Source organism: Elaeis guineensis, chromosome 6, assembly GCF_000442705.2.
Source record: "Elaeis guineensis isolate ETL-2024a chromosome 6, EG11, whole genome shotgun sequence".
Taxonomy (NCBI): domain Eukaryota; kingdom Viridiplantae; phylum Streptophyta; class Magnoliopsida; order Arecales; family Arecaceae; genus Elaeis; species Elaeis guineensis.
This window is the reverse complement of record NC_025998.2, coordinates 19,331,204-19,357,076: the sequence shown is the minus strand read 5'-3', so window position 1 is coordinate 19,357,076 and position 25,873 is coordinate 19,331,204. Positions and strand designations below refer to the sequence as shown.

Below are 25,873 nucleotides of genomic sequence, written 5' to 3'. Positions count from 1 at the left end.
TTCTGAGTAATAATTTCGTTTATTTATCTGGTTTGTCAGAAAACTGCTGGAGAACGCCACTGGATTCTTTAAATTTGTGTTAAAAAATGAACTGCCAAAACTACAAATAGTTGGTGCAAGAATATTATTTACACCCGGAAAAAAATTCAAAGAAAAGCAAGGCACCCTTCCCTAATTTGATGTGAAGCAAATCGAAGAGTCAGCCTTGATTACCCTGGTATTATATGAACCGCAAAAACTGCATTTGTGGTATAGCCAGTGGAAGCGGGTCATCCCCTTTTTATCACAGTCATTGCATAGTATATCCTGAAATACGATCGTAATTATTTAACCGCCATTAATACCTGCCATGAAAGAGGTAGAGATATTATGACGAAACACACCTGACATCGATCTCTGTACTCTTCCGGAAGCTCTTCAGCAGCCAACAAGGCATCAAGCATGCCAAAGTACACCTGAATAAATACATAAATATTTTGATATCTCGACTACCACAAAAGAAAAGAAAAGAAAAGAAAAATAAAGATAGTTAATTCCGGAGTTAGAATTTGAGGTGGCGCATAATATAAGTTTCTCCCAGAGGGACTCTCACAGCTGCACCTAGGTAGACTGATTGTTTTCTTTCTGTAGTTAACGAGGAAAATGAAAATTGCCATACATGCAAGATACGTGATAGACGCTAAAGTCACAGTTAATTGACAGATCTAAAATTTTGTTAACTCAGAGGCAAAGGAATAGGCTTGATGCCGTAAGTCCATGATATGATGTTCAAACACATTCCTCAAACAATGAACAACAATTAACATGGAAATGTCTGAACAAAGCACTGAGTTTTGCATCAAATGTAAGATGTCATGCACAGCACACAAGAAACTAGAATGCAACTGCTCACCAATTAGAAGCGGCCTGGGTTTTGCAAGTATTACAATTCTAAAACTATGGAAGATGCCTATGGGTGGGTTTGCCCACCATCTGATATGATATCAATGTTAATCGAACATCATCTGTATCAAAATCAACTTTAGTGATGTGGAATGGATGTATGGTGGATGAGTTTAGATTTAACATAGAAAATCATGACTAGTTATTCTAGGCCTCTCAAGTCAAACTTGATTTGTAATTTTAGGGCTTATTGAGTTTCCTAATGAAATAACACTTGGATCATGAGTACTCTAAAACTTCCCAGCAGCATAGTTCAATTGATGGTGAACTATCAAGATTGAAGCAATGATGGGAAAAACAAATGGAGGAAAGGATAGTTTGGCTTTAAATATCATGATGCCAACATCCATTTGAGTTCTTAAAGGGTTTATGTACAAAGTCAGAAAACCATTGACCAGCAAGAAGTTCAGTGTAGTATAAATTTTTGCACCACAAAGTAAGACGGGAATCAGCACAATAAGACAACGAATCAGCATGAAGGATGAACTAGGCATCACACGGATGATGGAAGAACCATTTAACAAATTTCTCCATTCACCTTTACTTTCTTATGTATCCATACACCGATTAGCAATAACAGTAAGAATGTGCCTACCATCAACAAGGGCAATTTAGATACTGAGGGAAATGAAGTCCGTCTACCTCTAAAAGGAAAGCTTGACAATGAAATGATACAACAAAGAAGACTTACTACACAAACACCATTTTCTCAACTTCCCTCCTCTTTTGTCAATAAGCTTGATGATTATAAAACCACAGTACTATAAGTCCACCAACATGAAAGACATCAAGAATGACCATAAAGGATTAAGAGGGAGGAAGAAAGATTCCTAAGAAAAAGGCACATAAACCTATCAAGACAAGGTGTGTCACAATTTTTGGAATTAAAACAGCCTCTTGATCTCTTCATCAATTATTATCACATGGTCCTAGATGAAGGGATGCAATTGACAGACAGTTTTCATTTTTTTTCTCAAAAGGATTTTACACATCTTTCCATTAGAAAATATCCTACCAATCGAGTTGGTTGCTCTCCTCCCATATCCCTTACAAAAGAAAAGTAGCTCTTTCTAAAATACAGGTGAAATAATGTTGTTGACCATGAATTTTGTTGAGATAAAATTAGAAAATCACATCTAGAGGAAAAAAACAGACGTTCTACCATGATAAACCTATGAATGATACAAAAAATGCATGAACTAGTGAAGAACTTTCTGATGGCCAAAAACCAAAATTTTAATAGGATGATCAGGAAGAGTATATAACAACAGTGTCAATAGCTTTCTAGGACTGACAATTTCTAATTCAATATGTTCATAGATTCAAGGTACAAGAAAATTGTAAAAACAAGTAAACACCTAGTCTTAGACTCAATTTCCTACCTTGATGCATCAGAAAAGTGAGGAAACACAGGTACACAAATTTGTTACAAATCATATATCTGAAGAGTTCAAGGTTTTGTGTATCATGTCACTGAAACAATAAAATGCCAAATTACTCTAATAACAACAGCCCATATTGGGGACTTAACATGTAAATCCAAATATGCAAAACAATATAAGGAGTTGAACAATTGAAAAAATGTAACATTTCTTGATTAGATGCGAAAGTAAATCCACATGCATGCACAAAATAAAACACCACCAGCCAGTCAGAGTTATCTTCTTTTTTTTTTTATTGGGGTATCAAAATAAAGGAGTAATACATTGCATTTTCAAAAGGATCAGACCCATTCTTTACTATCTGAACTATGCCCTTTGTTCCTTGCAGTCCATCCAATATAAGACAAACTGTGAAACTACACAATGACAAAAGGTAACTATGCTTTTCCTGAACAAGATGCATGGAATAATGATATCCTACCGCCATGTCTCCCAAGGATTTGCTACATATGGGACAAGTGTAATGACTGCAAGTGTATGCCTGCACAGAAATTGGGAAAGCTTGGTTAACAATCAACTTCATCAGTAATTTTAATATAAAATGAGAGACATGGACACAGAAGGGGATCAAATTATCGTGCTAAAAAGTTTGGCATGACTGAGAAGAATAAACCTGAAAGCATGCTGAATGCATGAAATGGCCACAGGGTAGAGCTCTCACTGCTGCACTCGATGTAAATAAAAAATCACAACATATGGGACAGTTTGTCTCGAGTCCTTTTTCCCGACACTTGTGCTCAACTAGTTTCATTCCCAAGCAACAATTGCATTTCATGCAGTGAAAGAAGTCGACACCAAGTCCTTTCCCAACACGACACAAGTTGCAAAATGGACAGTGATATACAGTCCTGAAACAAAAGATTGCAGTTTTAGATACTTAATATTATATCCATATTCTTCTTTTGAAAGGACTTCCAAATTTATTTCTTGCTTCTGTTTTTTTCTATTCTTCTTTTTCTTTTTCCTGTTCTAAATAACTACTGATATATACTGCTAACAGTGATGATTCTGAAGGAAAGTCTCGAAATATTATTAACTTCCTTTGGGTACAGATGCCCTGGCATTAACCACAATGCAGATTAAAAAGTTATATTCATGCCGAGTAAATTCTCACACAACAAAGGTGCACACCACCAAGGTTCTGCTAATGTTGGAAACTAAAAAGATGGAAAAGAAGGGAAGGAATCAAAACCTTGATAAGGGGCATCTTCATATTTGAGGCACAAATTATAAGAACAAAAACCAAATTTGGATACAATCCTCAAGCTTATACAATAAAAACACAAAAATTCAAGTCACCATTCTAACCTACATTAACAACAAATTTCAAATGAGTACTCGCGTGAATCTAGGTACAGGTTCATGAGAAGAAATTCTTAGATATTGGAAAAAATCTAATGCTTGGACAGAAATCCGTACCTGACATAGGTACCCATGTTTATGTAGTACAAGTCTAACTCATCCCTCACCCAAAGCATTCTTACTAATATAGACTGATTTTAGAATTTTTTGTAATCTTGAAAGAATATGATGCCTTGGTTGGCTGGTTGGTCTCTATTATGGACAAATGAAACATCAATTTCATCTAAGTCAGAAGTTCTACTAAGAAAATGAGTTTGAAGAAATCACTTTGATGTGATCAAGTTTGTCAAATGGTTAGGAAACATTTTTAGAAAGATTAAGATCATTATTATTGTTCTCTACAAGTAAACAAGAACCGTGTACAAGAACTCTCCTTTCCTTCATTATCTTCAGCCCTCCACATTACATTACTGTGACCTGATCTTTGGTTACATTACACAGACTGGAAGATACACAAAAGGTATCTCAGTCATTTATTCAGATACAAAGATTCTTAATCTACGTAGAACAAACTAGAAATAAACAGACTAAACTAGAGGAATTTCTTTCATTTATCAGGGTATCAAGTATCAACCACAATTTGGAGAAACACATATTTTAATTTTTAAGCCAAACACAGAAAATTAAAGAGACTGCGATAAGTAGTCTAAAAAGACTCATAATAATTGCAACAACTGCATCAGATAAAAAAGATCATTTGAAAACAGGTCATCATCAGGTACATTTTCATGTCAATATATGATACTTGAGAAAAGGAGTCAAGCTTAAAAGAACCTTTCATCATCAAAAAACTTGCAGATATTGCAATAATATTTGGCCATTGAAAATCCATCACAGGAGGGGGTCTTGCAAGTTGGGCCAATTGGTTGAACTTTCAGACAATGCATACACATCATTTCAGTCGTTGCTTTTCTGCAGAAAATACAATCATAAAGTCAGGCATATTACCAATTATAACATTCTCTCTTATCAATTATGACTAGATTTGATTCCAGCTCAAACATACTAAAATCTGGTAGGTATCATCAGTTAATTGAAAAATATCAATGTGCAGGAGTGGTGGGCAGCTCAAACTTATGAAATAACTATTCACAAATAAATTGAAGCGAAATTAATGTCACAAAATTTAAGCAAATAATTATGGCTCTCCAAATAAAATGCTAGAAGCTATAAAGTCAGAGACAGTCAGATAATTAGGGAGCTAATCAGAAACTAATCAGGACATGCAAGAATATCAAAACTCCAACAACCTCAATAAAGCAGACAGTATTTATCACTACTACAAGCAGCTAAGAATTTAATTGGAGTCGAAGATAAAGCAAAAGCCAGCATTCAACAATGGACTGCAAAATTGTCAGTACATTCACATTTTTCCAAACTCTAATTAACCTGCATAACATCAGCATATATGTCATTACTAAAATTTGTTGATTTAGATCAGGCACATCAATCAACTCCTAATCTCAGATGCTTATGAGCTCATATATAATAATAGTGATTCCAATCACTCATCCTCATTTTAGTGGATGGTAAAAAAAAACTGCTGGCCAAATACCCAGGGACAACAGATGGTTATGCCTAACTGCATTTGATTTTTCCATATGTTTGAAGTTTTAAAATGCAACTGCAGTGTCTAGGCAGTCAAGGTGCCTTGTTGTGCATATATACAGGTAAATATGCAGGTGCCTATGCAGTTGGCATTCAAAAAATATTTAAATATATACAATTCATAGATATAGATAAAGAAAGAAAAGAAATAAAATATGCAAAAATATTAAGAGAAGTAAGGAAATTTATCCTCTGCAGTTATATGAGATTCTATTTTGGAGCACAACATAGCATTTAATCCTAAAAAGAAACATTTCTTTACCACATATGTTCAAATTTTCAATATGCTAATGCAACAAAAAAATATACAAATTATTGAATGATGAAAAATCAGAAAAGAAGCAAAATACATGAATTAGTTAATATCTAAGTTTAAGGTACCTACCTGTTAGACAATATATAATAATATAAAAACTACCAATCTTTATAAGCGCACCCAAAAGTCAATCTTCTTCTTTGGGAAGTGACTTATGATGAAACAAATAATTATCAATATAGTCCATATGTGCTCAGGCCACATATGCAAGCTGTTTGACATATATAGGTGTTGGACCTCATATGCAAGCTGCTTGACCAACGATAGGTGCTTGGTCTCTCATACTATGGCCCAACGCCAATGCGATGTGGTCACAGGACAGCATCCACGCATGGAAGTGCATATGCTGCCAATAGGACCGCATTTAACACATTGTACATGCGTGGGGTGTGCAGGCCTTTGCACAGCAGATGGCATCTAGCTTGACTTGTTGAACCATCAAGGCAAGTTTTAAAGTACTTAATTAATTCCAGAATAACTTCTTACCCCTTAAGGATGATAACCCTGCGATGGCTTAAGCATTAAAAGGAGCGAAAGTCTTCAGCCAACACCCACCGATCGGCCAAATAATCGCACTATTGGAAAAGCTTGCTACATCTCTAGTAGGCCCTTAGTTATTTCCCACAATTATTTATTCAACATCTCATTGCCATTGCCTCCTCAAATATTTACTTCCTCATTGACTAGAAAAACTAGTAGAATTCTCCAGTGTACTCATCCATACTGCTCAAATCTGTTGACAACAACGGAATTAGATGAGCAGAGACTGCTGATGCCTGATAGTTCATGAAAAGGACTCACTCTTTAGAAGTACTTTCATCTCTTGTTGCATAGCTACCTAAACTTCCTGTGGTAAATTGGACCTACCACATACTTGCAACAACAGGTAGTTTTGCAGTGGCAAATTAGACCTTTGATCTCCTGATAATTGGTCCTAAGCAAAAATCGCTGTATGCTCCACAGACAATCCACAACCACAACCGATATAGAAAGGTCTACTGTTTCACATATCTAAGAAAATAGACACCTCTAATTCAATGCTTCTCTTTCTAGCATATCGAACACTTCTAGTGTCATCCGAAGATCCACCAAAAGGTTCTTCTAGCCTTGTCAAGAAATAGTGTCAAGCAGTTTTAACAAAATTCCTATTTCCTGCTCTCCATTTTATATAACCAGCTTGCTTACCATAACCCCCTGGACTTGTTTTATTTAAGGCACAAACTCACCAATCAATTCTCCAGCAAGAATGTAACAGAAATTCCCGTACATCAAATCATTGACTAAGATGTCCTGATAAATCCACATGATGGTTGGAAGACCTAAAATTCATGAAAACACTTGCTTGCTTTGCTTTATCGTTGATTTCAGCCAAAAATTTGATGTCAATTAGGAAGATCAGTACATAATTGTCACAAATTAGAGGTAGGTTGTTTAATTTTTCAGATATTGCATGCTCTCCAATATAAGTAGTGGATGATAGAACATAAATTACCTCCGATTTTACTTGCTATCCAATCAAACCCCTTAAATTTCAAGATTGCAATAATCTCTCAGCGTCTTCTCCATGTAGTTCATATGCTCTTCATGACAATCCAATCATCTCATATTCCCTTCTAATGATTATTACATGCTCTTGATATTGTGAGCTACTCATTCAAAGCCTCAAAGGTTGCATTATATTCTCTGAAGCCTATCTTCAAGTCGTCAAAACCATTCACTAATCCGAATCAAAATGACCTAACCATTTATAAACAGATTCCAACCATCTTCAGATCAAATTAGTTTCAGATTGGATAGTGATAATGTTGAAATGATACTCGACCTAACAAATGTTTGTTCTTATTTCCAATGGCACGCATGGATCTAGCTTAGCCTACATCACACAACAAGAAGAAAATCAACCACTGAATAGATTATCATCTTCCTTTATTAGAGCAGGCAGCAACCACATATACACAAGGAAAATTCTTTGTGCACTGCGGGCAACATAGAAAATCCAACGTAGAGTGCACCGCTTTATGTGATTGGTCCACGTAGCCACCGCTTCCCAATGCACATTTAATGCCTGCAATTTCGCTTTTTCATCTGAAAATTTTGAATAACAAAAATACCCCTGCTCTTTGAAAAAAAAAATTATGATATCTTATATACATATCATGACATCTTGCATGCAGGAAGTCATAATTTTGACATAAAATGTCATAATATGCCTCAGGATGTCATAATTTTTTTCAAAGAGCAAAAGCATTTTCATCATTCAAAATTTTCAAACAAAAAAACGAAAATACAGACATTAAATATGCGTTAGAAAGTGATTGGATAAAAATGCTCCTTCTATATTATGACATCCTGACCCATATTATGACATCTTTGGCCATATTATGACATCTTGCATGCAGAAAGTCATAATTTGATATAGGATATCATAATATGCACAGAATGTTATAATTTTCTGAGCCATATTATGATATCCTCGTGTAGGAAGTCATTATATGCTACAGGATGTCATAATTTTTTTAAAAAAGTAGAGATATTTTTGTCATATAAGATTTTCAAAAAAGCGGAACTGCAGGCATTAAATACGCGTTGGAAAGCGGTGGCTACGTGGAGCAATCACATAAAGCGGTGCACACCGCTCGCGGTGCACAATGAAATTCTCATATACATAATCCAAGACTAAGAACTATGACAGTTATTTTTCTGCATTTCCAATTTGCCCTAGGATAAGCCACTATAGCTGCCTACTCCATGTTTAAAAAGTGGTTTGCAAAGCAAATAAGCCAGCTCTCTTTCCAAGCTCCAAAAGCTACAACTGCTCTGCAGCCCCAACAAGCCAATAACTTCTGCATTCACGCACCCAATAACCTCCAGCCTCTGCATGGCCCCTCAACCACCATCCAAGTGACACAAAAATATCAGTACAAATAAAAAAAATGCAGCTACAAATAAAATTAATGAACTCCAGTAGATTTATAAGCACAGGTAGGGTAATATCTTTTGGGTCCTTATTTTAAGCTGTGCTCACCATACATTACTTTTGCAGATACATGACAAACAATATCAAGAATACCATAGAAATTAACATGTTAGAACATATTTGCAGTAGATAATATTTTAAATAATTTCATCCATAAATTCAAAGTCTTCATATTTCCGAATAGGTTTCAATTGATCTTACAATTTTCATTTACAACTTTACAGCATATTTTTATTTTCAGATAAGTTGTTAGTATGCATCTCTAACTTAAATTAAGTGGAAGCGAGAGTGACACCTGTCCATTGGATGATCGCTGACTTTATCATGGCAGAATCTGCATGTGAACAATCTATTACAACATGCAGCAAGGAGTTTGCAATTTCTTTTGTAATGCTCACAGCCAAGTACTTGTTTTTCTGGATCTTGAAATGATGGAGAGCATCCAGGTACATCTTCCCCTCCTGTTGTTTCCTCGGTTCTTGGTTGCAGTAACTTTTGCTGAGCGGCTATCCAGCGGCTGCAATAACCATTTCCTACTTATTACAGGACTTATGAACAAAAACTACACATATGAATAGTTATTAGTACAGCTAACCTTGTCATGAGATTTTGAATAAGATATGCCTTTCTTCGTGGATCAAGCGTTGGATCTCGAGAAACCTTCCGTATCTCTGCCTCAAGTTCATTCTGATTCATCCGAAATATATCTTTCCAGCCAGGTTTGAACATCTGGTCACTTTGGTCAAGACTTTCTTGATAATCAGTTCCTACAGGGCCAAAAAAAAGAAGACTAAATACAACAATTTATATACAAAATAGAATATCCACATAATCCTTTTATATCAAGACAGTCAAAACTTCCTGCAGCATACAAATTGCAGAAAAAAATTTAAAGATAAGACCTTTTGAAAGAACAGAACACTCTGTTGCATCCTGTGATGATACAGGAGCATCCTTCCACCATTCATTTAGCCACTCATTAAACATTGTGTTTTTGGTTGCTTGCCTCCATGTATCCATCATCTTGTTCTGCTCTTCTTGAGTAAGCGCGGAAGTTACCCATGGTAACATTGATTGGAGAACCTCTGCCCCCGTTGTCCCAATTATACGACCAACAATCTTATCCTGCTCCTCCACAGAAAAATGTTGGTCGAACAATGGCCACAACTCGAGTTCTTCCCTAAAAACATGATGATCCAGACTAACCCGTATAGATTTGCACATGCCTTGAAGCTTTGTAGCAAGTTCATTTTGGCTCCTTATCCAATCAATACCCTGAACAGAAGAATTGGAGCCATTTCCAGCAGCATCAGCTTTAGCATTGGTCCTTCCCAAGCCATCAAGCAGTTGTGTGAGCTCTGAAAGAACTTCAGAAATATCTTTAAATAGCTTTTCCTCCTGCTTATGGTCTAGAGTGTATGAATGGCTCACGTTATGAAGATTCTCCCTCGATTCTAAAGCTGGAAATACAATCTCATCCTCAGCATTACTATGAGCTCTATATAGACCCCACAAAAGACGAAATCTTCCACTGAATTGCCGGAGAAAGCCCTCATCACAGTCTATAAGCTTTCCAGATTCAACATCCAAATATTCCAAATCTTTGCGGATTGCTTTATGAAATTTGAAGATGTTGTCAATTGGCCTCACATTGTTCTCCACATTAGATGACATAATGTCTGTCTCCCAGTTAAAGAGACTGGAATTTAGGGAAGGAGCAGAAGAATTGTAAGACAATGAGCGCAAGGACTTCGCAGCAGTCAATGAACTTATCCCTAAGTTACTGTTATCAACTCCTAACCCAGGTACACAGCAAGAGTTTTTGCTGCACAATGATTTTTGATCGTCAACTGCTTCCGAGTGACCATTTTCATTAGCATGTCCACATGTTCCCAAGAAGTTGCATCGTTTAACTGGCCTAGAATCATCCTCATATTGCAGAAGTGATGATTCTTTCTTAGTGCTAAGTGGACAAGCACATGCACAGACCATTTGTCCACAATCTTCTTCCAACTCGTTTTTCTCATTTAAAGGACAGCAACCAATTGCCTTTGAAGTCAAACATACGAACTTGCCCGAATCAGAAATATCCTGGGATCGACCCTTGCATGCCCATCCAGAGAAAAGAGTAACAAGTGCAATTTCAGATGATGGAGCTGCACCAAACATTTGCATACATCTCAAATGGCTTAGATGAATGAAAAAAATCATAAAAAGATCCATGCAGCATGGATAAAGACATAAAAATGAGAAGCATGAGTAGACCACCTGCCAGATACATATTCTGGAGAAAGGACCTTGCCTCGTCATCACTTAGCTTTGTGACAAACCATGGGAAAACACGTTCTAACAATTTCAGTGGCATCACACACATACTCTTGTATAGAAGTTGCCGCTGCTTCTCAGGAGAGAAATGCTTCCTGGCAAGAGGAAGAACCTAGAGGAAGAAGGGAGGAAAGCAAACCTTTGAGCACAAATTTCACAACTATAATAAATTCCATGTTGTCACTAATAAACTTACCTCAGCTTCCTCACTACAGAAGTGCCTCTGAATGGTGTCCATTATTTGATCAGCATGTGCACATAATTCAGAGTAAAATTCTGCAGGAGTTACATTTGCTCCTGCACTCTGAACTTGTTCAATTAAACACCTGAACTTGTTAAATTGACTTTCTTCTTCTGCATGCTCCTGTGCAAAGGAGACTTCCCCATCTACTGCAGGAAATATGACTTGATCCTCAGCAATACTGCATTAGTACAAAAGCATTCTGGTTATTGGAAAGAAAAAAAAGGAAAAGAGAACTTCAAGTCATTATTAGTAACTCTAGCCAGACAGCTTCAAGGGCTGTCATTCAAGTTTACTTTCCAACATTTGTTTTTGTCTATATTATGTTATTGTAATGATCAGCATGTGTCGGTGGCATCCAGAGCAGCCCGTGTGCTTGATGAAATGCGTGTCTTGTTCAAACTATTCTAATTCATGTTCTGCTCTGTCCATACATGGTCCATGAGCCTACCATGAACCATATTCAACATGCAACAAAGGATGTCGAAGGGGTCCTACAGAACTTAAGGAACAGCATCCTGATAGAAGCTAGTGTGATGCTATGTTTGGTTAGATTTTTTTTTTTCTTATTTGTTTTTTTTTCTGACATGATAGTCCTATTTTGTTCAGATACCAGAAACCAGACCAATCCTAAACCCACATCCATATTCACGAAACAATAGTGGCCAAACCAGTCAAAATCGGAAGAGCAAAATACATGACAAAAAAAAAAAAAAAAGAATTTGAAAAAATGCCAATGTGAAAGTAGCAGTTACATGAGCAATGTATTAATATACAGTTTTTTAACCAGCCAATGGTGGGTGCTCATTATCTTAGATAAACTAATGACTGTTAAAATTTCCACTGAAATTGTCCTTCCAGGGAAAAAAAAAAAAAAAGAAGTAATCAAGAAGCATTATACCTATGAAAGATGCATACGTCAGCAACAAATTGTAGTCTTGCATTGAAGGCAGACAAATCTGAAAAGTCTCCCAAAAGTTGAATCTTCCTTGCTTCTTCTGCTATGTCATTCAATTCTTTTCTGATAGCGTTATGCCAGTGCAATATCTCATCTATTGGGTGAACCCCAAGAAAATCACCAGCACTCTGCTCTGATTCTGTATGTTTTCTCTTTCCAATCTTGGAATGTCCACATGCACATGTGTGATTCTCAGTGTGATCAACCAACTTGCCAGGTCCACAACTGAGACAGCTCTGTAATTGAGAATCATCACAGTAATTCTGCCTCACGTTGGTTGTGCCTTTTCGTTCCATCCAGGCGAATATGACCTTTATTATTGTACAACTAACATCAAATGCAGCTTGTTCGAAGGGGTTACAAGGTGGAATGAAAAGCGGGAAAAAAATAAAAAAGCGCTCTTACCTGTCGAAGGAGCTTTTCTTCTGGTACTATCTTACACATGCAGTTCAACATGTCTTGATGTTCATCAGGTGAAATACTAGATGAAAGCCAGGGAAGAAATTCTGCCATCATATTCACAGGAACACTACATAAAAACTGCCAGACCAAATCAGCCTGCTCTTCGAATGAAAACTTCTCAATAAGCAAAGGGTATACCTGTAACACTACCAAACAATTAGCAAACACTAATAGTTGGCTGAAAATGCTACAGGCAGAGATTAACCATATGGTATTATGGACAAGATAGATATGTAAAATTGTCCCAAGATATCGAACAGTGAGACAGAGGAAGAAAAAATATAACAAGCGAATGAACTAGAAGACAGATGAAAAAGGAACTCATATTTAACTGAATCACCTGCTCGCTCTCCTACTCATTGTTTGCTTGCAATACTAAGTCCTACATAGAATGGTTTTCCATATGACAGATTCGTGGAAAAACAAATCTATAATGCTTGTCAAACCTGAATAACCAAAATTCTCTCCTAAAATAACATCTCCAGCAAAATGTGGCATAATCTGAAATACCATTCCTCCTAAAATAACTGAATCACCTCCTAGTCTGTCAAGTTACATGTATGAAATACCATTTCATGGCCCATGCAAGCTGAATAGATGATCTATTAATCGATATCAGGGAAATCAAAACAGAATCCTCTATTCAAGGAGAGTCAATTTTTGGTGAAATTTTACACCCAATATTAGTTGACACTGTCAAATGATAAACAGACTTCCGGTAATATACATAAAAATTTAGCTTTTCCTTTTTACATCACTCAAGCTGGTCCAAGAAACATATTTTTAATGTTTAAAGTTAAACAAAATTAAACAGATTAAAACAAGATCAAAGAACAGGTTTTTCCAATTTCTCTCTTAGAAACCTACTGAATCTGAGATAATGTCGATCTAATGATTCTAAACTTGTTGTTCTAAAAAGAATATCTAACAGAATAATATTATGAAAAGGATTAGTAAAAGAATAAAATTTGAAAAGTACAATTTGCTTGAAAATAATTAAGTCGGCAACCACATCAATATCTCAAGCAACTAACATGTGATTAAATTCTTTTGTAATGAAAATTTCTACTCAGGCAATGAATTTAATTGTTTAAAATATATATATATGTATGTATTTATGTATGTTTGTATGTATGTATGTATATTAAGAGCATATAAGGGCTATACTGCATGTCAAGGATTCAAATGCCAACCATGCCATGCTGTGACAACAAGATGCTGGCACTGCACATGCATGTATGCTGTAATACCCTGCACGTCACAGGGTACCTAGCCAAGCCAGCAAAGGCCAAAATGGTTTAATACCTTTAGGTGTGCGGCCTTTTTTTTTTAATTATTATTTCATATCTTTTGGCATGGCACCACTTGCGGATATGCCCATCAACATTGATGCCTGAACCCTTGCTGCATATCAACTTTATATGTACCACTCTTTTGTGCATTTGATATTGTAGATTTGTAGTTACCACCTTGGTGATTTTGTATATTTGGTCCATTGTGCAGAGTACACAGCAAGCTCCTATTCTTACCTCTTGGCCTTGTTTCTTACTGACAATAATTGGAGCTTCAGTTCATCAATCCAACAGTTTAGTCATCAATTAGGATCATCAAACCTATCAGTTGATGTCCATCCCTAGAACCTTAAAATCAGCAAGATATGTCATCAGTATTAGTTTTCCAGAAGTTGAAATAGTTAGGCATTCTGCGCTTGGAAATAGAGAGATTCACATCAACAATTCATATCACTGAGCAAAGCATTCTAGCAAATCTTTGGAAATCCATTTTCTAGCTGCTCATTTCTATAGCTCCATGATTGCAGAGTGCACAGCTTGTTTGAGCTAGATTTCCTTCATCAGGAGTTTGATATTATCCAACTTGAAATTAAGATTATTGGCTATCTCTTGAACATCATCTCAAGTTTCATGGCCTCTTTACTCTTTTTTGAGATATCTATCATCCAATATAGAGCAACGCATCCCAGTATGGTAAAAACTAGCATCCAGTGGATTGATCTCTGATAAATTATTCAGACCTACACTGAACTAAAGCACTAAGGTCGTCGTAAACCCTTTTATGCATTCACCAAGCCATTTTGAGGTGTTTTGTTTTTTTATGCCCTTTCCACTGTCTTGGTGATGCTGTTACTGCAAAATGCCTTGCTCTGGCCCCATTTTTTGACTCTTACAAGTGGAAAACTCTTTAATGATTTGTCATGTCCTTCAAGCAATATTTTATTGTTATTTCATTTCCGAGGTGTGATTTGAGGCCCTTCAAGCGCAGCCTTTACCCCTTCTTTCTAGTTGTTGGCTATCCAACATGTGCATAATGCCAATGTGTCGCAGTCATTCAAAACATAAACACGCCTATAGGCAATTATAACTAACAATCAGTTTTAGCATACAACCAGACATCTAAAAACATTATCATTCCATAACCCCGATAATATCACTTGTGTTTTGCTAGTTTATTCTTGTCCAAGACAAGATGTCTACATAACCATGTTGCAAGATCTCCATCCCTCTTGACTTCAAGTACTTCAAATAATAAACCAGAAACTGATATATTAATACTAGATTCAGCACTTAAAATCTGATTAAAAACTGCTCAAATGCATCTTGATACCTTCACCTAGTACAATGTTGGGAGGCAATTCCAACCATTGGAAGATCTAATGCTTGATCACTTTGAAATGAAGCTTTGTTCTAGTATTGATGGCAAAAAGTAGTGATAGAGACAGTACTAGAATCTGTCATGGTTGCAAAATCAAACTTCATAAGATCATGTTAGACACACAAAGGAACCCAAGAAGAAAGCCACATATTTCAACCAAGTAAAAAAAGCATGAATTAGCACCCTCAACTACCTTTCAATTAATGATTGGCATGCCTTTATATTAGATGGTCAAAATTTTCAATTTATATAAGGAAACAAATATAACCAGGTTTAGCAAAACATGGGTGAACAGCAATCATTTTTCGCAACATGTTGATTATATCCTTCTATATGACCATTGCAGTGGGTTCATAAGCCACCAGTTTGCTAGGTATGAACCCAAAAAAAACAAAATTGATGTTTTCAGTTGCGATCTCAATTTAATTATCCTTGCAAAAACAATACTCAACTTGATCACCATTACAAGACCTCCCACTCATTGGATCAGGAAAGTGGAGGGTATCCAGACAATTCAACAGTCTATTAATCCACTTGAATTTATGAGGGAATTGTTTTCAGATGGGAGGGTTGCCAAACAAGGCCTTTTTAGCGATCACCATTACAAAAGTAATAAACAGCATTACAAGACCTTATATCAATTGAATTAAGAAAGTGGGCATTATCTTAACAATTTAAAATTCTACTGGTCCACTTGAATTTACGAGAGATTTGTATTCAAATGAGTGAGTTTTCTTATCAGGTCATTCTTAGTAATTGACATGTAATTTTTCCATTCTTGCTGGCAATATGCCTGTGCAAATACCAGAAAGACAAAGTTCAAGCTACCATAGCAGGAAGGAAACATGTGCAAAGAAACCAGCTAAAATCAGTCTAATGCATCTAACAGCCCACTAATTTTAAAGTTCAACACCATGTGATTCCAAGATTTCTTTAACTACAGATACTGAAATGGTAAAATACAATCATTTTTTTAAAGTGAATGGCGTAAGTCATAACAACCAGGTCAGTTGGAAACTTTACATTCATTATCAAAAATATCACCATGACAGTGAATGGTTAAACCATAGATTCTCTAGCACCTTTTTTGAACTAGTAACACATGAAAGTAAATTCAGTAAAATGATTTGTATCTTTGCATTCAGTGTGAAAATTGGAAAGGCATGTACCTGCTCCTCTTCCTTGGACATGTGCTGACTAACCGATGTTTGAATGGCTCCAGTACAAGAAGCAAGCTCTCGTCGAAAACTATCATCATTTTGCACATGTGAGCTTAGCAATTCAAACAACTGATCAAAAAGATTACTCTCCCCTTTATGCTCAAGAGAGTATGTCCGCGCTATATTCTTGACACGGATGTCAAGAGCTGGAAAGATAACCTGTCACATTGAGGAAAATTATTTGCTTATCAATTCCAAATTAACTTTTAGTGGACACAACTATGGCAAGCATTCTGATTACCATGAACCATTTTTCATCACTTAAAAGTGGTTGTATTAGAATGATTAAGCATGCATTGCCAGGATCTACAATCATCCACAGCCCCTCTCCCCTCTTCCAAAAAAAAAAAAAGCAAAGTGGGGTTCAGCATAAACCTTTGCAATTTATTTTACTTTAACCTGTACTTATGAAAAAAGTTTCAGCTCTAAATAAATTAAAAGAGGGTATATGCACTCAACTCCCAAGAGAACCTTCCCAAAAAAAAGTAAGATTAGAATAGATTAGGTATTTACAACAATTTAGCCAATTTAGTATGCCAACAAAAGGCAACCACAAGAGCCATGGTGTCAACTCAAGCCAATTACAATGTCCTTTGTAGACGAAGACAAAAAAAAGGTTTTCTAGATAAGGTTACCACAAGATCACATACTTTCGGTACATCCAGACAGGAAAAAAAATATATATATATCCAATTCAGGGTCCATGTATGGAATTACTTTATAGGTGTTCTCTATCAAAGGTCTCTATCTACAGTAGGAATTAACTTAAAAACCATTTCTTGTTATACCCAACCAAGACTTGTATATTCCCAATCCAACCAATTAATCTCTACTCAAGATGCCCTCCATGACCATGATCCCCCAATAAATAGATAGATAGATAGATAGGTAGGTAGGTAGGTAAATAAATAAATAAATCAACAAATAAAAACATTTGTACAAAGCATCTGTTGTATGCCAAATATGCGTAAACTATCACAGATTTTTCCTTGCTTTATCCTCTGTCGGTAACATCTGTATCAATTCTCTATATTTTAATTATTTACTCCCAGTTTACCATGCATCCACTCCAGCATCACCATCTTAGCATAACTCACCTTATGCTTATGGCTGATTGACGCATTAAACATGTTGATCCATATGGATATAGCTACTTCCTAGTGGTAACTATCAAACAATAGATGCTTGGTGATCCACTAGAATCTAATGAAGAGAATTAAAAAAAAAAAAAAAAACTCTAAGTGTTATTTTTTGTTGAGATGACACAGATTCTAGTCTCTTCAATTCCAAGGAGTTTGACTCCAAATCATCAAAACTGACATTTCAAAGTTGCCTTGGCAAATTGAAAGAAAAAACATTCCTTTGCCAATCCTCCTAGAGAGATCCACTTGCAAGTTATGCAGGGCCTTTGCTTGGATATTTTGTTTGGTAAATATTTTAGGTTGAGAAATCCTAGAAGTAATTTAGACATTTTGTATTGTTTCCATTGTAATTTTTGCATTTTTATGGATATGGGATAGTGACAGATATCGAACAATACTAGAGGCTCCAGCAACATGAAGAAGCATTCACGCAACAAGAAGCAAATTTCAAGATCAGTGACATACAAGTATACAACAATTGCAAGATCAATAAGCCAAAGCCAATGCTTATCTTAATTGCCACAAGAATCAGATGCCAAAAATCCTTGGAATCTTACAGGCAGATAAGCCATTCTTGGAAAGAGTAACTCATGAAGTAAAAATTGTGGAACCTGCAACTTGTTTAGGACAGAGGAATTTGGAGGAATTGTAAAAACTATAAAGTAGACAAACGGACAGCCATACACGGATATTGTAAGCTAAGAAAAATCAATCGCTCAAATCACTGGGGATACAAAAGAAGTTTATTCTAGTCCATTGTCTTGGAGAATTCCTGGGAGGTTCACACATGGCAATCCACTATATAGGATATCCATAGTTAGCTGACATTTAGTGATGGACTTCAAGGGCAAAAGACTAAGAGGTGCTAAAGCCTAAGGACAACAAGTAAGAGAATTTGGAAGAAGAGGACTTGGATTCTTCTTGGGTTGGGGTAAGGATTTGGGGCGATGCGGGAGGCAGCGAGGCCAGGGCAAGGGTGAGGAATGGGGACGGGTTGATTAGATAGCATTGGGAGATCTGATGACATCCCAGTTCTTGCACTCTTCAGCATCATTGTCAATCCACCTGGACAAGTTCTCCAGAAACCGGGAGGATGGAGATGCTGCCAGCCAGAGGATGGATTTTGAGGCTGCGGCCCTGGTGGCAGTGGCCACCAGCATCGCATATATACCTCATATACACAGGACAATGAGACATTATCTTAAGATATCACACTTTTGGACAGTAGTTTTAGAACCCAACAAGCTGTACAGCGGTTCCCCAAGATGCTTATTGCTTGCCAGTGATGGATAAGTGTTGAGATTAAGGTATAGGAGTTCTATAAGGAGGATTTCAAGACATCCGAAATTTAAATTAGTTGACAAGAACCAAGTCCTTTTTCACTTAACACCAGCTGCCAAAAAGAGAAGTTATAGTTTACCTCTATCAAACTAAGGAGTGCAGTGAACATGTGGTGAAACGATGACAAAGACCATGAGGTGGATATAAAGAAGAAAGGTGCTAAAAAATGAAAGCCTTTCTCCTTGAATTACCCCCAGTATTGTTTATCAGATTCCATAGACTACAGCAAGAACAATGTATCAGTGTGGAAGCTGTTCTCACATGATAGAAGTTCAAGGAGGTGGCAGCAGCAAGATATTGTGCAAACTCCATTTTGACTTCAGAATTCGATGTCCAGTTTTTACTCCACATAATTGAGGACAACTACTAGATGACTTCCAATTTTGAAGCTAAAAAAAGAACCTTTCGAAATTTCTATCTGCATTCCTAAAGCTTCAAGGCCAGCCTATAAACTAGTTGTGCGATAGCAAAGTAAATTCGTGAAGAACAGGAGATCATGTCAATGACATGTTTCTGTGCTTTGAATACAAACTACAAATATACTGAAAAATGATAGCTTGTGTCCTGATTTCTGGCAGGCAACCACAGCTACCATAAAGGATGATCAGGAGGGTGAGGTCCTGGGACATGATGCTAATGAGGTTGATCTTTGAAACTATTGCAGCAAGGCCTCTTTTTCCCCTGGAGGTATACACCACTCTGGTAGTCATCAGATGATGATTGTCAATGCAAATTTCTTTTATATACAAGAAACGTATGCCATGGTAGAACTGCTCTATAATTTATACTCACCCATAGTCATGGCACGGCAAGGCTGATCTCTTAAAACTTTGTAAAAGGAAGTTTAGTTTTCATGAAACCAGGATTACCCAGTCATGTGTAGTTCACTTGTTGGAGTAGCAACATAGTATGATAGTTTGATCATAGTGCTTATTGCAATTCTCCGTCGGAGACTTGCTAGGAAAGAATAGGATGAAATATGCAGATCAATGCTGAAGAACATCGAATCTCAAAAGTGTAAAGGTCTTTATTTTTAGCTCAAATGAAAAGATGGATTTTAATCTTCCACAGCATAAAGAGCAAACAAATCCACAGGCTTAAACTATAGAACTAATCTACAACAATTTTCAATAATTGAATATGATCCTAGTCCGGACCATAAAGTTCTAAAACCATTGTAAAGTCACATCCTAAAACTCTACCATGAAGTGTAAATGTACAGTAATCTGCATCCTCTGACCGTGACAGCTCAGCAATCCTAATTTCTTACAAATTTCAAACCTCAGAGTATCATTCCTTGATACAGCTTAATAAAATGATAATAACATCATTCAGTGAGACATTGTTGGGAAGGTGAACAAACACCTGCAATTTATCACATCTACAAACTCTCAAGGTACAGTTTCAGTACAAGAACTTTTAGCACGGCAGTTAGCTGACTGAAACCACACATCACTAACAGTACAAATTAATAGACATATTGATCTCCAAGCAAGGGCTCGCGTAAGAATGTTCTACTTTTGTTGCATCGATTGACTGGAATACAGAGCACGAGTAAAAAGCAGCACAATCAAGATGTGAACAAAATCTTCTTTTGAGCCCAAAACTGATGAAAGAAACAACCCACCCACCCCACGACCAAAAAAAAAAAAAGAAAAGAAAAAAAACCAATAAAAAGATAATTATGCTCGCAATAAACGAATCTTTCTAGCACCTCCTAGTCCAGATAATTTTCTAATTTGCACTATCTTACATCATTTTTTGCAAGCTGACCCAATTCATCCAGTAAAAATTTTTTCAGATCAAAATTTCCAGTAATCAAGGCCTCAAAAACCACAAAACCAATAACTTATAGTAAGGAAGCTTAACGGATTCATTACAACTCGCACGACAACAATTATCACCAAGCAAGCCCTAAAAAATCGCAAATTTTCTCCAAGAAGAGAGAGAAAATGCACCACTACCTCGTCCTCCGCATTGCAGTGGTGCTTGTAGATGGCAAACAGGACGCGGCAGCGCTCCGCGAGCAACTTCACATCCCCGCTGCGTTCCGTGGCGAACTTGACCGCCGTCCGGTGTAGCCGATCGAGCTCCGACCGGATTGCCTTCTGGAAATACAAGAAGACCAGGATTGGATACTTCTGGGCCGAGTTCCTTATGCATCCGTTCGAAGAAGAGGGCGCCGATGACGAGGAGGAAGCCGGATCGATGGAATTCACCGGCTTCTGGGGTATCAAAGCCAGAACTCCGTCCCCCGCCAATGGCGATGCCATCCCCACCCGCCGACCAAATCTCCCCCCAACCAGCGTTTGGATTTCTCCGCAACCCTAATCGACCGACATCCAGAGCTCCAGGGCTTCAACCTCTCCTCTCTCTCGCTCTTTTATATATGGTTCTTTTTTCCTTCTCAACGAGGAACAGAGACGGAGCGGGTGATGGAGGCGAGAGGGACTTCGCAGGCGTTGATAAGGGGGATTAAAAAAGGATTTTCATTTTTTAACGCATTTTTGTCGTCGGAGACACGTAGTGAAGGGTCTAAATATTAAATGCACCACGTCCAGTGGACCGGTCCGATGGTCCCTAGCCGTATTTCCCATTTCTGTTTAAACACAATTCAAGATCAAATGCAGGCGCCCGTTATGTACCGTACATATGTCCTGGATTTTGTAATGGTCCACTGGACCTGGTTCGTGCAGTAATTTTCCGACACGAAGCGGAGGTGCCGTGCCGCGCCAGCGGACGAGACTGCGAGCACGTGCGAGGGGGTTAGCCAACGGGTGGTGGGAGATTCTGTCCCACATCACTGGTCTCCACCCCGTCCGTCCCCGCAAGCTATCGCTTCAGCCCGATCGTAGCCGGTAGTGGAGGGGTATGACTGTCATTTCATCATCCTCCAGCGGCTGCGGAACTGTGTTTCTCCTGATTTTTCGAAAGTTAAGGAAGCCTTTGATTGTTGATTTACGGATACAACCCTATTGCCCTATTCATTAACAGGGCGCATCTGTTTGGACCACGGCTATTAGCCGTTCAATCATCAGTGGACGCTCAGATATCCACTTTTCTGTTGACGATATAAAAATTGGATGGGCTACCACACCGGTTTGGTCAGACCACAGCGGTTTGGAATAATTGATTTGTCCATTGTGGTTTTTAATTTACACAAGAGTAGAGGGGTGGGTTGAGGCGAGGGAGTGTTTTGTTTTACGAATACGTATTTGGTTTGCTGAAAATAATTGTTTGACTAAAATATTTTTTTATAAAATTAAGTGATTTATATTTGATTGAGTATCAATTTTTTTAAAAAAAATTATATAAAATATCTGTCATATCCTTAATAAAAGGAAAAGACTTACGTATTTTATCCGAAAATCTAATGATATTTTAAAAAAATCAATTTTTAGTTAGTGAAAATTGAACTTTCTCATACCTCACATCAGTTTTTTTTTCTCATAAAATGTCCCATTTTTCTCATTTGAAAACTCTAATCAAATATGAAGTATTCATCTATTTTCTTGTTGATCGTACTTTTCCTCATCTTCTCGCAAACTAAACGAGCCATTAGTGCTAAAAAGTTATATAAACGATATACTTGTTTCTTCTGATAAGATGGAATAATAAGTCTATGGCTGGATTCAATAATTATGCAAGTATATAGCACTTAGATAGTTAGATTAACAAAGAAAGAAAGAAAAAAAGATATAGCAGCGTGTTCGGATGCCTTGATCTAAATTAAAAAAAAATAACTAAGAATAAAAAATTTAAAGAATAAAAGCAATCATAAAAAAATGATTAAGATGACTGATTTAGCTTAGATTTATCATTCGTAAAATCTCATTTGACAGCTCAACTTGCCAACCGGATGACAACATGTGTCCCATGAAATTAACGACTAATTGAATCTCCAAAAAATCAAAATAATTAGTTATAACTTAGCGTGATATCAATATATCCGAAAAGAAATATCTTAACCACCTCGATTAATAGATAAAGAAAGAGATCAATTGTTTGTTTGCAAATCTCGCAACCCTAATCGTGTATAGGAAAATCTAAACACCATGCTCTTATACTTCAACCTCTCTTTCATCTCTCCAATTCCTCTTGAAAGTCTACGTGACTTGAATATCAGAAAATCTCCGGTTAGATATATTTTGGTAACCCCTTGATTGTTTTCTTTGGTTGTAAATCTGCTTCAATGCCATCCAACGATCTTCCAACCAACCAAGCAGAGTAGCATCGCTTGTCTACTCGTCTACCTATTTGGTCGAGTTTTGAATGAAAATAATAACTAATGGTTGTTTGATTGGTTGAAAAATTCTCTCTCAAATTACACCTCATTGTTTAAACAATACAGCTCTAAAATTATCCATTAAGAATTGATTTTCTGTACTCTAAATACTCCTGCATGATCGCAACCTAAATATTCTAAAATAACATCGATATCCTCCGGCCGACATCCCTATATCCTTTATGGTCATGCCGTTTGATTAGGTCTTATCCAACCTATCAAAAGTAGCTCCAACATAATATATCCCAATGTTTAATCTTGTCTATGTAGCATAGGCCTAGGATGATTGCTAGGTTGATGAGATGAGGCATGAACAATATTATTTTCAATTACTCTTGTTACTAATATTTTTTATAAAATAGCTATAGTTTTTTTTTTAATCAAATTGAAGTTGTGGAGGTGAGAGTAAACTAGATAATATCTCATATAGATTCATTTTCATATTCAAATCTATCTAGATATGGATAGAAACTTAAGCATTCAATCAATATCTATATCTATATATGCATCTATCAAAGAAAATAGATATAAATATAGATAGATAATTATGTGATCCATATCTGCATATCGATTCTATTTGTAATTCTATTTAAATTTTTATAGTATTTATGATTTTGTAAAAAAAATAAATGACCACATTGATATACTATTAACTTGATTTATCTTCCACTAAGAAATATCTTTGATTTTATGATCATAAATTTTAACTATCCGAATTATCTTTGTATTTATATTCATACTTTTAGTATTCGATTTGTATCTATATATTTTTAAAATAAATATGGATAGTTTTTGCATTCGACTCAAGGTTTTAAATCTTATGGAGAGGGATATTTCAGTTTCTCCATAGAATGTGACACCCCACTATGTCATCTCATCCTAATGGTAGCTTCGGCTCAAGTGCCATAGGATTGAGATTCCCAGATTCCCTCCTCTCTCTCCTTCTTTTTTCTTTCCTTTCCTTTTCCTTTCTTCCTTCTTTCCTTTTCCTTATCTTTCTTTCTTTTCTCTTTTTTTCCATCTTTCTTCCTTCATTTGCTTATTTATTTCTTTTCTTTTCCTTTATTTTTCTCTTTTTTTTATTTTTTTTTTCTTTTCTTCTTCTTTTATTTACTTTTCTTTTTCTTCATCTTTTCTTCTTTTTTTTCTTTTATTTTATTTTTTTACACACATAGATAAATTTCGGAGTTTCGATTCTATCTTAATCTTATTTTCTTATAGAAATAGATATAGAATGGGACATCAGGAGAACCTCCTATTCTATCGTAATTTAAAATTTTGATTCAGCCAACACTATCTTTATTTATCAAATAAAATAAATATTGATGTGGATATATTGGTATCTGATTTTTTTTCTTGAATGTTGGTAAAATGCACAAAAGAAGATTTATAATTGCACCATAACATTTTTGTATGAAATTTTTTGTTTACACAAGCACTAATTAATATCGGGTAGATATGTTTACAGAAAGAGACCAATTCTTGTATTATTTGGTTTATAATTGAACGCTAATATCTGAAATTTAGTGGACGATCTTAGGAGTTTGGATAACGCAGTTCCAAGCATACGAGTCTCATAAATCAGAAATTTTCAGACCGGACATGAACGGTTCCGACGAGCGGGCCGGTTTTTAAAGCGGAGCATTTGTACGATTTTAGTATGAATACAACCAAGCCGGGTCCGGTTCTGGGAGAAGGTAAACAAACGGCATTTTTGTAAGTTCGGGGCAGCGTCGTACGACCGTGTGGGAATCGTCAAACCGTGGGGCGTGGCGCGGGCGGGCGCGATGGGGGTGGAGTGCGTGCCGCAGGGGGGCCGACATGTGGCTCCCTCATGCCGCCTCTCGCCCCGCGCCGATTGGACCGCGTCAAGATCGCTCCCCACGTCAACCCCACCCGGCCCCACCTCGTGTCGCATTCACTACCACACGGCACGATCCAATGGCGCCCCAAATTATTGTATAATCAGACGGTTTTACCCCTGTTATGCTTCTGGAGCTGCTTGATTCCCGGGGAATTTCTTATTAATCCTTGCGTGTGGAATCAGGCAGGGGTGATATCGTCCAGTAATTATAAAAATAATGCTTCCAAGTTCAATTTGTTACCCAATTAAACCAAGAAAGCACCAACATCACCGTCACAGGAACTAGTTTGGTGCAAGGGTTGGGCTGCGTAGGATTACTTGTTGGGGAAAGATCTGGATATCGGATAGGGGTTGAGGGACTAACACGGTGGTCCTGGATGGTGGTGGACCAGAGAATTCCTGGTAATCCGACGACTGCCACGGATCTCATCCGATATCCTAACGGGGTTAGATGACAACTGAGTAATGTGAGTAATTTGTCGGCTTCATCAACTAAAACTGCATCATTTTTCTCCAAAAGGCAAAAGCATAAAACAAAAACAAAGCCATTATTTTTCTCTATACTGTTTCAAAAGAATTCACTTGCTTGCCCGCATCAAAGTAGTTACTCGCCAGACCATTTACATGCAGCAGAACTTACAACTGCAAATATAATAATATTTGGATATGTAGTTAGAAAAATTATTTTTATTTAATTATTTATAACTGACAATTGCGT

The 25,873-nt window shown here is 36.7% G+C and overlaps 1 protein-coding gene across 2 annotated transcripts; it reads right to left on the bottom strand.

Annotated features, from left to right (window-relative positions):
• LOC105033777 (zinc finger protein BRUTUS) lies at positions 1 to 21,451 on the bottom strand. Of its 2 annotated transcripts, none has more exons than XM_010908696.4 (14): positions 20,968 to 21,451; positions 16,473 to 16,682; positions 12,577 to 12,771; positions 12,115 to 12,482; positions 11,169 to 11,394; positions 10,916 to 11,084; positions 9,550 to 10,803; positions 9,243 to 9,414; positions 8,943 to 9,164; positions 4,521 to 4,658; positions 2,998 to 3,232; positions 2,806 to 2,865; positions 384 to 455; positions 1 to 306 (listed from the first exon to the last, which is right to left on the bottom strand). In XM_010908696.4, exons 1-14 carry the CDS (start codon positions 21,277 to 21,279, stop codon positions 172 to 174), a joined length of 3,768 nt encoding a protein of 1,255 aa, XP_010906998.2. In that variant the 5' UTR covers positions 21,280 to 21,451; the 3' UTR covers positions 1 to 171. The 2 variants fall into 2 exon arrangements, with proteins under 2 accessions (XP_010906998.2, XP_010906999.2); XM_010908697.4 differs by having other exon boundaries at positions 20,971 to 21,450.
• Between the last annotated feature and the right edge of the window lie 4,422 nt (positions 21,452 to 25,873).